This window comes from Clarias gariepinus, chromosome 2 (genome assembly GCF_024256425.1).
Source record: "Clarias gariepinus isolate MV-2021 ecotype Netherlands chromosome 2, CGAR_prim_01v2, whole genome shotgun sequence".
NCBI classification, from domain to species: Eukaryota; Metazoa; Chordata; class Actinopteri; order Siluriformes; family Clariidae; genus Clarias; species Clarias gariepinus.
In genome coordinates this window covers 45,918,728-45,934,261 of record NC_071101.1, presented here as the reverse complement: position 1 = coordinate 45,934,261, position 15,534 = coordinate 45,918,728, and the positions used below count along the sequence as shown (strand labels likewise).

General features: G+C 38.0%; 2 protein-coding genes and 1 long non-coding RNA gene across 3 annotated transcripts; 2 read left to right on the top strand and 1 right to left on the bottom strand.

Moving 5' to 3' along the window:
• The first annotated feature begins 2,477 nt into the window (after nt 1-2,477).
• LOC128544993 (zinc finger protein 135-like) lies at nt 2,478-6,269 on the top strand. Its single transcript, XM_053515309.1, has 2 exons — nt 2,478-2,528; nt 4,719-6,269. The coding sequence occupies exon 2, from the start codon at nt 4,745-4,747 to the stop codon at nt 5,702-5,704; it is 960 nt and encodes a 319-aa protein (XP_053371284.1). The 5' UTR covers nt 2,478-2,528; nt 4,719-4,744; the 3' UTR covers nt 5,705-6,269.
• Nucleotides 6,270-7,117: 848 nt separating this feature from the next.
• On the bottom strand, nt 7,118-8,026 carry LOC128544986 (uncharacterized). The gene is made up of 3 exons (XR_008365824.1): nt 7,783-8,026; nt 7,553-7,666; nt 7,118-7,457 (listed from the first exon to the last, which is right to left on the bottom strand). It is a non-coding gene; the product is annotated as an uncharacterized LOC128544986 (long non-coding RNA).
• Nucleotides 8,027-8,219: 193 nt separating this feature from the next.
• LOC128509202 (E3 ubiquitin-protein ligase TRIM47-like) lies at nt 8,220-13,575 on the top strand. The gene is made up of 5 exons (XM_053480828.1): nt 8,220-9,030; nt 12,578-12,673; nt 12,825-13,058; nt 13,166-13,325; nt 13,424-13,575. Exons 1-5 carry the CDS (start codon nt 8,446-8,448, stop codon nt 13,528-13,530), a joined length of 1,182 nt encoding a protein of 393 aa, XP_053336803.1. The 5' UTR covers nt 8,220-8,445; the 3' UTR covers nt 13,531-13,575.
• The last annotated feature ends 1,959 nt before the right edge of the window (nt 13,576-15,534 follow it).

Below are 15,534 nucleotides of genomic sequence, written 5' to 3'. Positions count from 1 at the left end.
GATCGGATTTTTTTCAGAAAAATACTCTGAAAAAAAAATTACATTAGTTATGTCAGTAACTGTGACTCAGTGTGATAAAAGTCAGCTGCTTTAGGAATAATTCAGTTTTTGTTCCAAAATTCATTAAAAAACAGATAAACAAACAACCCATTATTTAATTACCTTTCTATTTCTTTTGAGCGATGAGAGTTTGGACAAGCTGAGATCTAGTCTTGAGGATGCAACTTTACTATGTTATTAATTCTGACTTTTATTTCTTTTTTTCATCCAGTCAGCGGCAAGCGTCACTTTGCCTATGGTATGTTAGGAAGAAAGCTTCACACATTAAAAGCAAAAAAAGTAGATAGATCCAATCACTAAGACCAGAGTCCAAATTGTAATGAATAACACTGCATCTAAGAGGAAAGAAAAGTTCAAATAAAAAAAGGTCAGAATTGTGAGAAAGATAGATTTGCAAGTTGAGAATTAACGTCTGAATTCTGATAAATAAACGTATAGCCCCTTATAACTTATTACTAAGCCCACTTTTTAAATGAAGCAAAAGCAAACTCCAACACACACATGTCACATTTGTTTAGTGGAAATAAAGACAAAGTGTGAAATCTAGCCAAGCAAACTCAGGAGAGTTTATTAAAACACCCACAGTGCAATGTCTCCCCCTTCCGACGGGATCCGGTATTACAAGATTACCATGTTTAGTTTTGCGGGACGGCAGGAATCTCCAACTATTGCGGTTTTTATCTGTCAGATATATATTTTTAAAAAATAAAAATGACAAGTGTGGGTACGGATAAAAAGTTACATTCTTTTGATTTTAAATGCGCTTACCTGTAATTCTGAACACGAGATTAAATGTTAATATTTTACTATTATATTAAATCATCCTGACGCCTATTATCACTCAATAATAGCGCGGTTGCCTAGCAACACCCGTGACGTCATCACACTGAGCCGATTTTTTGATGAGTCACTCACAGATGAATCGACTCATATCGACTCCTTCCGAAAAAGAGTCACTGGACCCTTTGGATTCTACAATTACAGTGTAATAGTAATATTAATAAAGAGTACACAGTTAACGTTACAGATGAAATCGTTAAAACCAACGCATTAATGTAGTGTCGGTTATATAATTACAGTATACATTGTTTATGAATATGAATCATTTGCTTGAGAGTCACAAGAGTCGGTGCTGAGTAGTTTGATTGTTTAAAGCTGAAAGATCATCATGTAGGGTTTATTTCTTCCCATACTGGTCAAATTAATGTGTTTTTTTTTTTAACGTTTTTTATTGTTATTTATAATACAACACTATAGCACCGAGGGCATCAAATTGACAAATTTCCCACTTTCAATAAGAAAGCCAGTCATTTTGTTCAGAACCTATGATGTTTTATTCAAGCAGCTCTTTCCCAAAATTTTGGGTAAATTATATATATATATATATATATATATATATATATATATATTTTTTTTTTTTTTTTTTTTTTTTTTTAAAGGAATACAGCAAGGAAATTAGGTGTATTTTTATATTTTTTAAAAGACAGAACTGTGAACTCTGACCTGTAAAAATCGTATAGAGTACAGTAACTGGTGTAAGTGAATAAGTAATGCTATTTGTCAAAACTCTGGAATTTTACTGTCCATGATTAAGTGTCCATGAGCAACAAGCGTTTTTATTTTACAAGTGTTTTTATTTCTTTTGTGCGATGAGAGTTTGGACAAGCTGAGATCTAGTCTTAAGGATGCAACTCAATTTTTTTTACAATTTGCATCATCAAAAAAACTGCATGGTGAAAGACAGATCCTCCGCATGGTTAAAGACAGTGTGTGTGTGTGTGTGTGTGTGTGTGTGTGTGTGTGTGTGTGTGTGTGTGTGTGAGAAAGTGTTGTTTTAAAAATATCTAACAGTGCCTGTAACAATGTAAGGAAGAAGAAGAAGAAGAAGAAGAAGAAGAGAGAAGGAAGAAAAGAAAGAAAGAAAGAAAGAATGAAAGAAAGAAAGAAAGAAAGAAAGAAAGAAAGAAAGAAAGACAGGAAGAAAGATTTGACAGTCTGTTGGATGAGAGAACAATGGTTGGAGTATTCAGTGTAATAAATAAATCATTGCTTGCATTATTTGTTTAAATATTTTAAAGAAATTAATTTAATAAATGTTTTTTCATTCTTCTTATTGATATGATTCTTATTGAACCCGGGCCTTTGCTGTGTCAGATGAGAAACCTATCACTGAGCTACCGATGCCCCCACACTAGGGAAAAATTATTTGAAAAATATATAATGATTAACTATAGTTAAGTATCTAAATGAAATGTTTATAAATATCTAACCATTCTAAGTATTTAAATGGTTTAGCAAATAGATTCTAACACGAAACGTGTTGTTCAGTCCAGCTCCAGCAGGTGGCGGTAAAGCAACTACAAGCTGACTAAAAGCCGAAATGAAACCTCATAGAAGAAGAAGAAAAGGCGGAAGTAGTAGTAGTTGTTTTGATTGAGCCGGAGTTCCTCTCAGTAGGAGTTGTTAAGGTAATTCATGTAGCTCTTATATAGATTCACTCTGCTGTAATGTCGATTTGAAACATATACAGTGTGAAATATAAATTCAGTCATGGTATTTAGACACACTTGACTCGGAGAGCTAATATTTTAATATTAAACTAAGAAAGAGTGAAACAGTATTCCTCTTTAAACTGCACACTCCTCCAGGAGACATGTGCACAGTGTGTGTGTGTGTGTGCGCGCGCGTGCGTGTTCTGCATCAAATGTTTGAGAGTCATGTGTTTAAAAAAAAAAAATGAAAGCTGAGTTTTAGGATTAAATCATGTGCATCTTCATGAATGTGCTGATTATTTATATATATATAAATATATATATATTATATATTATATATTGTGTTTAAGAGCAACACTATGTCTGTGTTTAGACTGACTGGGTTATTTTTGCTTTCAGCAGATCATTGAAGAGGTTCGTGACCCTTGGAGATGCTTTTACCTTTTTCTGAAAGTGAAACTATAATTGTGTTTTAACTATAAATCCTGAGATTTCAGGATTCCTAGGGATTTGCCTCTTGGATCATCCAACTTCTTTGGAAATCAGGCGTTTCTTTTTGAGTTTTTTAATTTCTAGGAATGACTTAAGACAGGGTTGTTCCCATCTGAAATCAAACAACACGCAACACTCCTTATATTGGCAAGAAAGTTACATTTTACGGTACACATTATTAAAATTGGTCACTAGGGACGGGGCTTGGGATCATTTCAAATTCTGAAGATGATAATTAAAAATGATAAATCAACAATTTATGTGTCAGGTACCCAACCATACAGAGTATATTATATGTGGTGAAATGCTTATACGCCCTAAAAAAGACCTAAAAAAAAAAAAAGTTGAAAAAACAGAAAGACAGAACGATGTTACTGCACTGAGAAATGTAAATTTTAAATAAAAAAGTCTGGTCATTGCAATGTAAAAATGTGCAAAGTTGCAATAGTACAAAAACAATTTAAATAGGAAAATATCAAATAAACAGATTATATGTATAAGTTAAACAGGATATGAGTTATAACAGTATGAGTGGAATGACATGATGTGTGTGCTGGCAGAGGTGTTATTGTCCATGATTTACTCTTGATTTACTCTTGAATTTGATGCAAATACAGTTATTCAGTAATGAATTGCAGTTATGATTCGTTATGAATCTCGATTCTTTTGTGTGGTGATTCACTTATCGTCTGGTTTTCAGTGTAATTGGCCTTGACCGGTGATCGTACGATTTACCTCAGATTTAAATGATTCTGTACCGAGCGCAGAAGCGTCAGAGTGGGGCAACAGATACACATTTTATGGTGGTACATTATCAAAAACAGAGCCTCATATCTGCCTTTTTCTCCAAACTCTGTGAGTGAATAAGTTTCAAACCCACTTATTATATACAAACACACACCAGTCTCACAACACCGCCAGAGCAAATTAGTGAAAAATCTTGGATGTTAGAAGCCCTGCATGCCCGTGTGCTTGCAGCCGCTCAACCCGCGAAACCACTGTCGAGTTGAGGTTTGGAGGCGTTTGAGGCGGTAAAACATCACAGTTTATTTATAATCCTACAGGTGGCACACTCTGAACTATTTATAAATTTATGTCCTGTGTGGTAGGAGTGAATAATTTGCTAAGTTTGTTTCGAAATAATGATTGTGGTGGATGACAAAGATACGTGCTGCTCAGTTAAATGTTTAACTCTTGTATTTGAAGTTAGTTGTTTAAATTGTTTAAATGATGCACTTTTTTAAATAAGAAAACTAATGTTATAGCACTAAGGAAGGGGCTACATTTAATTACTCGTTAAACAAAATCAGGAGGAAATGCAACATCGAATCAGGATACTTTTAAAATTGTAGAATCACAATTTTAATCGAATCAGCACCAAAGTAGCTGTCCACTGTACGAGCCTCTGGAGACAGTGTTATGATCTGGGGTTGCTTCAGTTGCTCATGCAATAAAATGTGGCAATAAAATGAAGTTAGCTGACGACCTGAATGTAATGAATGACCAGGTTATCACAACTATGGAGTTTTTGCTTCTTCCGTAATAGCTCGGCCATATTCCAAACTTGGAATGGTTCCCCTGAGCATAAGGAATCATTTTTACACTTGAACCGAACGCTAAATCAAGATAGCGTACTGTTTAAAATTTTTCAAATTACTGTTTTTTTTTTCTCAGACACCCTAGAGACAAACAAGGACACGATGCCAACGAGGAACTCCAGTAGTCATCAGATGACTGAGGTTCATCAGTGCTCGCTGTGTAGAAAGAGTTTTTCCCAGTTGTGTAACCTTCAGCAACACCTGCGCGTACACACGGGAGATAAGCCGTACGACTGCTCCCAGTGCGGGAAGAGCTTCTCTCAGTCTAGTAACCTTCTGCAACACTTGCGCACTCACACAGGAGAGAAGCCGTTCAAGTGCTCGGAGTGCGGGAAAAGTTTTTCCTTGCTCGGAAATCTCCAAAAACACCTCCGCGTACACTCGGGGGAGAAGCCGTATAAATGCTCGGAGTGTGGGAAGAGTTTTTCCCAGGTGGGTAACCTCAAGCAGCACCAGCTCATTCACACCAGAGAGAAGCCGTATCATTGCTCCGAGTGCGGGAAGAGTTTCAACCGGCGGGACACCCTCAAACAGCACCAGCACATTCACACCGGAGAGAGGCCGTACGATTGCTCGCAGTGCGGGAAGAGATTTAACCAGCGAAGCGCTCTTCAGCAGCACCAGCGCGTCCACGCCGAAGAGAAGCTCTACGAATGCTCGGAGTGCGGCAAGCGTTTCAACCACCATAGCGGCCTTCGGCAGCACCGCCGCATCCACACCGGAGAGAAGCCATACAAGTGCTCACAGTGCGGAAAGAGTTTCTCCCAGCTAGGACATTTTCAGCAGCACCAGCGATACCACACCGGAGAGAGACCGTACCACTGTTTGGTGTGCGCGAAAAGCTTTAATCGGCAGAGTCACCTCCGAGAGCACCAGCGCATTCACACCGGGGAGAAGCCGTATGACTGCGTGGAGTGTGGGAAGAGGTTTAATCAGCAAGGTGCGCTCAGGCAGCACCAGCGCATTCACACTGGAGTCAAGCTCTACTACTGCACGCAGTGTGGGAGGGGCTTCAATCGCCAGAACACTTTTCAGCGACACCAGATTATTCACGCCAGGTAGAAGGTATCATTTAGAAAAACAGCTTTGAAGAGGCGTACCGGGAGGAAAACCAAGGCTTGATCTAGGACACGAGTACCAAGAGCACTCACTGCCTTCGTACGGCAACCAGAGGAGTATTTTTACATGAATTACAAGAACCTGCGTGCACATTGCTACCCAGGTGCATCATTTTACCCCCGAACTCCAACTGCAGATAACACTATGGCCCATTTCATTTTTTTATTTTTTTCCCAGACAACCATTATTCATGTGGGGGTTTTTTTTTTCTACTCTGTGGTGTCAACATGAACAATAAACACTACTGTCAAGATTTCCATGACGCTCTCTCAGGAAGAAAACAACTAGTTTCATCACCAAATGCGTTCTCTTTTTTTTTCAGCACAACACACAACCTGATGCTGCCCACTGCACCACTTGCACGTTACAGAAACTTGCCTAAGAATTATTGCAGCATCCTCTGACCTTGCTTCAAGCCATTTTTACATACTTGGGCTGTTAAAGGAGTTCCTGGGAGGCCAGCGTTTCAGACATGAAGCAGACATAAATATACAGAAAAATACAGACAGAAAAATAAATTTAAAAAAAAAAAAAAAAAGAGTTTTTACTCTTATGTTTCTGTTCTGTTCTAATGTCCTGCTTTAACTTGAACACACCTCATAAATATAGTTAATTGGGGCAGGGGTAAAAGAAAAAAAAACACAATTGAAAGGTTTGCTGTGGTTAGAGAACGCATTATTTTAGAGGTATTAATGAATATGAAATGTACTTACTAAACGATAGACTAGTGATAGATTGGATGGATTTATGATTTGGGAGCTTTTTCAAAACAAGGTTTATTGTATATGTTTTGTGAAATAAATATTAAATCATGCGTCAAATGTGAAGATAACAAAAATAATAAATGACAAGAATATCAACTTTGTGATTACCTGGGAAAATGTCTTTTTTTTTTTTTTTTAAAGACATTTTGGTTGTCTGTTTGCCACAATTCCAATAACACAGTTTCCAACTAATGCCCTAAATTCAATAATCTAATAATGTTTCCATAGTGACAAGTTAATTTGCCAAGCGATATAATCTAATAAATGGATTAATGAAAACTTTTTTTTGCAAAGAAAACATAACCTTAACATTTGTATTGAAGGATTTACTCTATATGGTTTCTCAGTCACATGACAAGGTAAAGAAATTAAAATTAGATGAAATGTATGTTCCATAACAGCATATAAAAGTAATAATGTCATTTATTAATAAATAAGAAGGTGTAATTGTTGGACGATTGCTGTGGTGTGAGAATAATAAAACACTTCCGTGCTGCTGCAGATAAAAAGCCTTGGTGTGGTAACAAGAAGTTGCTTTACACATCTTTACTGTGTGTATCATATAATGTTCATGTTTTTCAAACACATTTATGTGCAAACACATTCAAGGACAAATTCTTGGGATGTTTTGTTTTCTTTCTGAATAACTTAAACAATACACAAGAGGTTTGTACATTTATGTGTAACAATTAAAAACTTTAAAACATTAGAGATGAGGAAAGAATAATTCAGTGTTGTATCGTGCTTCTTTTTTGTTGTAATTCATGTATTGGCACGCTAACTACAAAATGTATTTTCTTATTTGTATTATCTTTTTTTTTATATTATTATTTATTTGTTCGTATTTGAGGTGGTAGAATGTTGCAGGTCCTCTATAATCCTGCAGATGGAACACTCTAAACTATTCCCACATTCGCAGGCAGCACAGGATCCTGTGGAATTATTTAACTGTTTAAAATTTGAACAAAATAATAATAATAATAATAATAACAATAAATCAAGATATTTGTAAAATTGTGATACTTACAGTATAGAAGATCAATACAGGTCGAATCAGCACCTACGTTTCGAGATAATATCGTATCGGGTGGCACTGGTGATTCCCATCAATAGAAAACAGTACTGTATACTGTTAAAATGACTAAAATAGAAATAAAATGAAATGTGTTTTTAGTTTGTCAGGAATCAGTTAATATAATGAAGAAGGATCATGTTCAGAGGCATTATGGAACAGAACAGGTCAGAACAACTCCAAACCTGCAGAGCTTGTGGGATGTTCCTGGTCTGCAATGGTCAGGACATACGAATCGTGGTTCAAAGATGGAGAACCGGTGACAGGGTGATGGGTCGCTGATGCAGATGGAAAGTGAAAAATAGCCCGTTTAGTCCAATCCAATTGAAGAGCTGCTGTAGCTCAGACTCCTGATAGAAAGTTGTCAGAACACACAGTGTATTACTGTTTTGGTTGGGAAAAGTGGGACCTACTCAATAGGCAGGTGGTCATAATGTTATCTCTGATCAGGGTATAAACCATGTGGAGCTGATGATGGTGCCAAAAGCAAGAGCACAGTAGCCATTAGACCTTGGTCAACATGTTTACACAGCATGTTTACAGAGAGAGAGAAGCTGAAGCAGAAGTGAGTGAACTGCGTAAACTTACTAAACACAAACTCCTACACTCAGATCTGCATAAAAGAAAACATTGATGTGGATCAACCCCTTCTGTAAACACGGTAAAAGTAACGGATCCTTGCAGAAGCACATTTTTAAATAATTTTATGAAAATGCTGCTATTATGAAGTGTAGTTCCCACTCCTTCTCTTTCTCTTCACCCTCTGTCACACACAACAATAAAGCCACTCCTACTTATTGAAGAGAAAACGGAACACTCTCTCGCACTCTCTCTCTATTTTTAGGAAAATGGCCGAGGCAAAAATTTCAGTAGATCAGGATCAGTTCCTCTGTCCAGTGTGTCTGGATCTCCTGAAGGATCCGGTGACTATCCCCTGTGGTCACAGTTTCTGTAAGGTGTGTATTAATGGCTGCTGGGATCAGGAGTATCAGAACGGTGTCTACAGCTGTCCTCAGTGCAGAGACACTTTCACTCCAAGGCCTGTTCTCCGCAGAAACAACATGCTGGCTGAAGTGGTGGAGAAACTAAAGAAGAACCCCGAAGCCCAGGCTACTACCTGGTACGCTGGACCTGGAGATGTGGAGTGTGATTTTTGCACCGGGAGAAAACGCAAAGCAGTCAAGTCCTGTCTGATGTGTCTGGCTTCCTCTTGTGAAACTCATCTGAAACCTCATTATGAAGTTCCTGCTTTGAAGAAGCACAAGCTGGTTGAAGCCATAACACAGCTAAAGGAGAACATCTGCTCTCGACATGACAGACTCATGGACATCTACTGTCATACTGACAAGAGCTGCATCTGTTATATGTGTACCGTAGATGGACACAAAGGTCACAACACCATCTCAGCTGCAGAAGAACGATCTAAGAATCAGGTGAGAGATACATTTTATAGTCAATTTCTACAATTAAAATGTATTGATCGGTTTTTGTTGCAGACATTAAACATTACTAAACGTTAACTTATTAGCTGCTATTAATTAATAACATGATTTTACATACACTATACTCTCACTGAATTTGACCAGCCAACACCCATCATGTTATTATAGCAGATACATTAACTATACTAAATGATCCAGAAATAGATCAGTTCAACACAAGTAAACTCTAAACTGTAAAAAAAAAAAAAAAGTTATAATAAAAAGGCCCTTCAAAGTTTAGTAACAAGTTGCACAGCTTTTTTAAGTTTACTTAACTTTTAGAGAAATTTTCTGGCCAAACAAAATATTTTGCATTGCTATCTTTAGTTGATTCAACTTGCAGTGGGCTCAATAAATTATTTTTCTCTAGGGTTGACTTAGCCCCGTGGTTCTCAATGTGTGTGGTGTGCCCCACTAGTGGGGAATATGGACATGACAGGTGGGGCGCAATGAACGGGAGGGAATTAGTGGAAAATAATAGGAAAGTACCTATTTTAATTCATGCTTTTCTTTATTGACAATAAAGATTGGATACTCGAAACTAAACAATCACACGCAAAGAAATGGATCATAAATACAAGTAAATTAAAATAACATCAGAGAAAAAGTGGAACCATAGTGCAACAATAACGGTTTAACAGCGGCATGTTAATTGCAGAGGAACAATATATAAGGAAACATTCGGTATTATATATGTAATTTCATTTATTTCAATGTGTATGCTGATGTTTCTGTATTTTTGTTAAAAATTTATATTTTATCAGGCAGTACTAGTGTGGCATTTCTAGTTTCCAGTGTGGCAACAAAGTTGCTTTTTGATCCTTCAGGCGCTGAACAGAAGGGAAGATCAATCTCGTTCTACGCTTTTTTGTTGGTGTGCGGCATTTTGCGATTATCCCTCAATTATTCGTTGCCCCATAGAGAATAATGGTGTTTATGCTTTTAAACATGTATAATTTAAGGCGGATGTAGCTTAAAGACAATGTAGAGAGGAAATAAATGTGGGTATCTTATTTGCGGGTTTATTTACGCAGCTATTGAATTCGGAGATGAGAATATCAAACTAACTTTACCGCGGACACAAACCGGGTCAGTAGCGTACTGCATGTAGTGAGCGTAATGGGTACATTTGTTTCATGGACCACAAAAAAGCAAGTGATTCAGCACCATCAGCCTAATCAACCAAAAAGACAACATGATAAAGCCTATCTTGCGCTTGGATTCATGGTGGGGATGGTGGGGGCAGAGGAGAGACCGTGTGTGTTTTGTGTCTTAAACCACTGGCAGCAGACAGCACGAGACCCAACAAAGTAGGAAGACACTTAGAGACAACAAACCCCAGTCACGTTAATAAGCCACTCGAGTTCTTTGAAAGAAAGTTCTATATAAGTGACGAAGTTAGCCTGTTATAACAATTGCACGTGTATTTTATGTTTTGAACTTGGTGTTATTTGATCTTATTGGTTTAGAAATTGATATTTCAATAAATAGTAAACTTGGCAGATTTCGTTATCATTTTGTTGACAAGTGTGGCTTGAAAATTCGCCCACCCCCTTAAGTGGGGAAGGACAGAAATGTTTGAGGACCACTAACTTAGCCCAACCTTTCATCTACGCAAAAAATGTAAGTTGTCTCCCGTTGCAGCCCATTGATGTAATTAGTTCAAATGATTGTTTTTCTATAAAAACAATTTGGCCTATCCATACCCCATCAAGGGGAGACGCGGCTCATAAAATCATGTGACTGAATCTCAGGGATAGGTGTATCGCCTGCCACGTGGATTGATTCCCATACAATGCCCAAAGCGTTGTTTTTACAGTGAAGGAATGAACAGGCTACCCCAAAGTGAGCTATCAATCTGTCACCTTCCACAAGTTCTCTCCTAGCCCAAGTGGCGCCATCCTGTGACACAGGCAACTGTGACACAAATCAGTAGGAAGTTTAACCCAATCATGGAAACGAAGTTTGCTGCGTCTGGATGGCTAGTGTTAACCTCAACCCTCAACAGTGTAAACTGGACAGACAATCAACAAAGGAGAGACAGTTTTACAGCTTTACTCCACTGAAACTCACGCGGACCCCAGAACATGGGCGTTCTCCCGCCTTTTCTCTCCTTTGCTTAAGAATAAAGAGACATACCATCATGGACAATTTCAAAGACAATCATTTACAGTGTGCCAGTAGGGCAAATATATATATGCTTATATAGCATGCTTTATGTTTTTGTTTTATGTGTTTGTTATAACCTAGGAAATCAATGTTTACAACCCCATTCTGTAGATAAAAGTATTAATGAGTATGCAAGATATGGGATGTTTGATATTGAATAAAAGCTTGTTTTATTCAGAGAACATTGGTGTAAATAAAAAATTAGTAGCATAAACAGGGCTTATGCGAATATACTTAATAAAAATGCTTAAAAAATACTTAAAAATACGTTAAAAAATATCCTTTCAAAGTATTAAAAACCTCAGCAGGATGTTCCGCACCTGACAGACCAAACATTAGGCTAATGTACTGTATGCACAAAAAATTAACCCTTTAGCGCGTGGCTAAGCCCTGCAAAAAACATCTGATCAGAACAATCACCCGTGGGATGGTCAAAACCCCAAGGTCCAAACAGGTTCGTCACTCTTTCGCCATCACTCTTGTGCCCTTGCGCTTTGACCTGCGCTCACATGCTGCACCACCAAGCAATCGACTCATCCACTCTTCTCGACCCTCAATGAAACTTTGTGCCAGAACTCCAAAGTATTGCGACAAAGAAACCTTCCGGAGAACTTACAGAGTGTCGCCATTATTAACCAAGCAATCAACACGTCACAGAGGGCTTCCTTAAAAGATGTTACCCCAACAACAGCTCATCCACCCCGTGATTCAGCAGCCTCGTGATTCCCTTCGGCTGGAGGCGAACCACCGAGAAGAACTCTCATGTAATGCAAGTAAACAAAGCTTCATACCTTGCTGAAAATTGGTGAGTGATCTAAGCAGTAAAAATAAACCCAGGGCTCTGCTCTTGTGACTTTCTCAGATCTATTAACCAGAAATTTGGGGCTTCCTCAGGACTCAATCAAGTTTCACCCTCTAAACTGTATGTGTGTGTGTGTGTGTGTGTCCTAAGTAGCATAGTTTTATGTACCATAGAGTAGTTCAATAAATTCTTGTTCCTTTATGAAAAACCGTTGTCTTTGTCGTGTATTTTAAAGTTAAAAAATTTGCCCAGATCTTACATTACCTTGCTCATAAATTTAAAAGATTAGACTTTGTATTATCATTGTTGGCCACAGGATTAACAGAATTGGTAAGATACACTAAGTTGTGCTTAGACGGTGGACCGATAGAAGATAAAGTGTATGCTATAAATTGTAAATCAGTTTAATCAAATAAAAATTAATAAAATGAATCAGCTGAAACCCTATAACAGTTTAGCTTAGTTCTTATAAATACTCCATCGAACACCTCATAGTTTATGAATTCACATATTTTTGTTCACTGACAGTATAGTGTACCAGACATGCAAAAGAAATCCCAGCAGAGAATCCAGGAAAAGCAGAAGAAGGTGCAGGAGCTGAAACAGGCTGTGAACACTATAAAGGTGAGCAGTGAGCAGAGACAGAGCTGCTCCTAGAAACACAGACAACATGGACAACATGGAGACATTTAGAGTCGCAGTAAGGGAATGATAGATGAGCTTTAAATCCTGTGTGTGTGTGTGTGTGTGTGTGTGTGTGTCCGTGTCCTAACAGTTAAAAGCACAGACAGCAGTGGAGGACAGTGAGAGGATATTTACTGAACTGATTAGCTCCATGGAGAAAAAGCGCTCGGAGGTGACGAAGCTGATCAGAGCTCAGGAGAAGACTGAACTAAGTCGAGCTGAACGACTCCTGGAGCAACTGGAGCAGGAGATTGCTGATCTTCAGAAGAGACTCACTGAGCTGAAGCAGCTTTCACACACACACAATCACATCCAGTTTCTCCAGGTAACACTCACTGTCTGATCTACACACACAGCTGTTCCTCACACACTAACTGTGACCATTTTTTCATCTTGTACACAATTAGTTTTTCTTTCCATTTCTTTCTGCAGTGCTTCCAGTCTCTTTGTGATCCTTCTTTTTATAAAGACTCCAAAAACATTACCATCAATAAGAATCTCACATTTGAGAGATTAAATAAGCCTCTGACTGACCTGAAACAACGATTTGTGGAGTTCTGCAACAGTGAAGTAAATAAAATTCATCCACATGGTAAGAGAAGCTCTTTGACTAAGACATGAGTCTTTGAACTTTTTTGCAGCAAAGTAAAAATCTGAAAATGTTTTCGGCTTTGATTTCTTTTTTCATAGTTACAGCAGTTCAGCTGCTTATCTCCTTAGAGCCAAGGACCAGACCAGAGTTTATGCAATGTAAGTCTAACTTCCATACACTTAGCAGAGCAGTGAACACTGGGTGATGTTTTAGATTCTGTTCAGGAAGTAAAAGTCATGTCCAAAAGTTTTAATTCTAAAAAAAAAAAAAAAGATAATTCAATCATAGTGGGATTTCAGTACAAATACAGCCTCCGATTCACAACAACATATATTTTTTATGATGTCATTATTTATTTAACAAAAATTAAGCCAAATAGAAAAAAAACATGCAGACAATACTAAGTACTGTAACCCCGAATTCAATAGCTTGTAGATCCTCCTTTAGCAGCAATAACTTTAGTAAGTATAGTAGTGGAAGTAATTGTTTTCTGTTTTACTTTATCAGTATCTCACATTGTTGTGGAGGAATTCTGGTCTGTTGTTCTTTACAACATTGCTTCAGCTCATTGAGGTTTGTGGATGTCCATTTGTGCACAACTCTGGGTTGAGATCTGGACTTTGTCAAGCCTATTCCAAAACCTCATTTATTTTCTTTTTCAGCCATTCTGATGTAGATTCACTGGTGTGCTTTGGATCCTTGTTGTGTTTGTCTATACTGAGACCCACTATAATAAAATAATTCATATGTTTTTACACAAAAACACTTAGAATTAAAAGAGGTGGTATTTTACAACTTTTGTACATGACTGCATGTAATATGGCGACTACTACCCCCAAACCGCCCCCCCCACACACACACACACACTAACCTGTACACAGGATAAAGGGATGTAGACAGTGAGTAAGTTTACGTAATATGATACAGCATAACATAGGAAGAAATTGTACTCGAACACTCATTTTTTTTTTTTTTTGTATTTAGATTTCTGTCATCTGACTCTGGATCCTTATACAGCACATCATAACCTTCTCCTGTCAAAAGATAACAAGGTCGTCACAGGCTGTGAGACACAGCAGTCGTACTCTTCACATTATTGTTCATATGGGAATGATAGAGCGAGATCTCCAGAGAGATTTGACTACTACTGGCAGGTGTTGTGTTGTGAAAGCCTCAGAGAATGCTGTTACTGGGAGGTGGAGCGGGTCAATATGGGATATTTAGAAATATCAGTCTCGTATAAAGACATCAGCAGGAGAGGAGATGGTAAAGAGTGTGGGTTTGGATTCAACAATCAGTCCTGGAGTCTGGTGTGCTCTTCTTCCGCTTGCTCTTTCTGTCACAAGAACAATAAGACTGAACTCCAAGTCGCATCACCTTCTAAAGTTGGAGTGTATGTAGATACACATGCAGGAATTCTGTCCTTCTACAGCGTCTCTAATACTATGACCCTTCTCTACAGAACTCGCACCAAATTCACTCAGCCTCTATATGCTGGGTTTAGGGTCGGGTTAAAGTTATGTAATCATTCTTCAGGTAAACATTGGTAATCCGTTATTAAAAGGGGCTTTCAAGTCAAAGTGGGACTATTGTTTCTACAAAATAACAGAATGCAGTTTTAAGAGTAAAAACTAATTTATTTCTCTGTAAAATCCAACACTAATGCACTTATCCCAGCAATTCACTAGTGCTTGGATACCATCAACATAAAAAGTTTTCTCAGGATGCTAGAGCCATAATCTGACAGCCTGCTGCACAACACTGGCCTCCCAGAAACTTCTTTAATGGTCCAAACATGCGGAAATGGCTTGGAGTGAGGTCAGGACTGCACATGCCAGTAATTTCAAAATGCAAATGGTGCAGTGGGCAGTATGAGGTCGTGCATAGTCCCTTAAAAAACAAGATGCTTTTAGTGATTAAGCCTGGTCATTGTTTCTTTTTTTTCTGAGAGAGCGTTCTGGACATCATGTAGAACCAGACAGTAAAATTCACTGTTCATGCTGAGGTCAGTAAAGAGAAAATCACCATAAATTATGTCACAGTTGTCCGAAAAAAAATTATGGTAATAAGCAAAAAATAATGATGAGATTGCTTGCTTCTTGTCTGAAACGCTGGCCTGACAAGAACTCCTTTAATTGCGCAAACGTAGTAATGGCGTGGACCAAGGTCAGGACTGTACCGGGGATGTGGCAATAAACTCCCAGCCGAG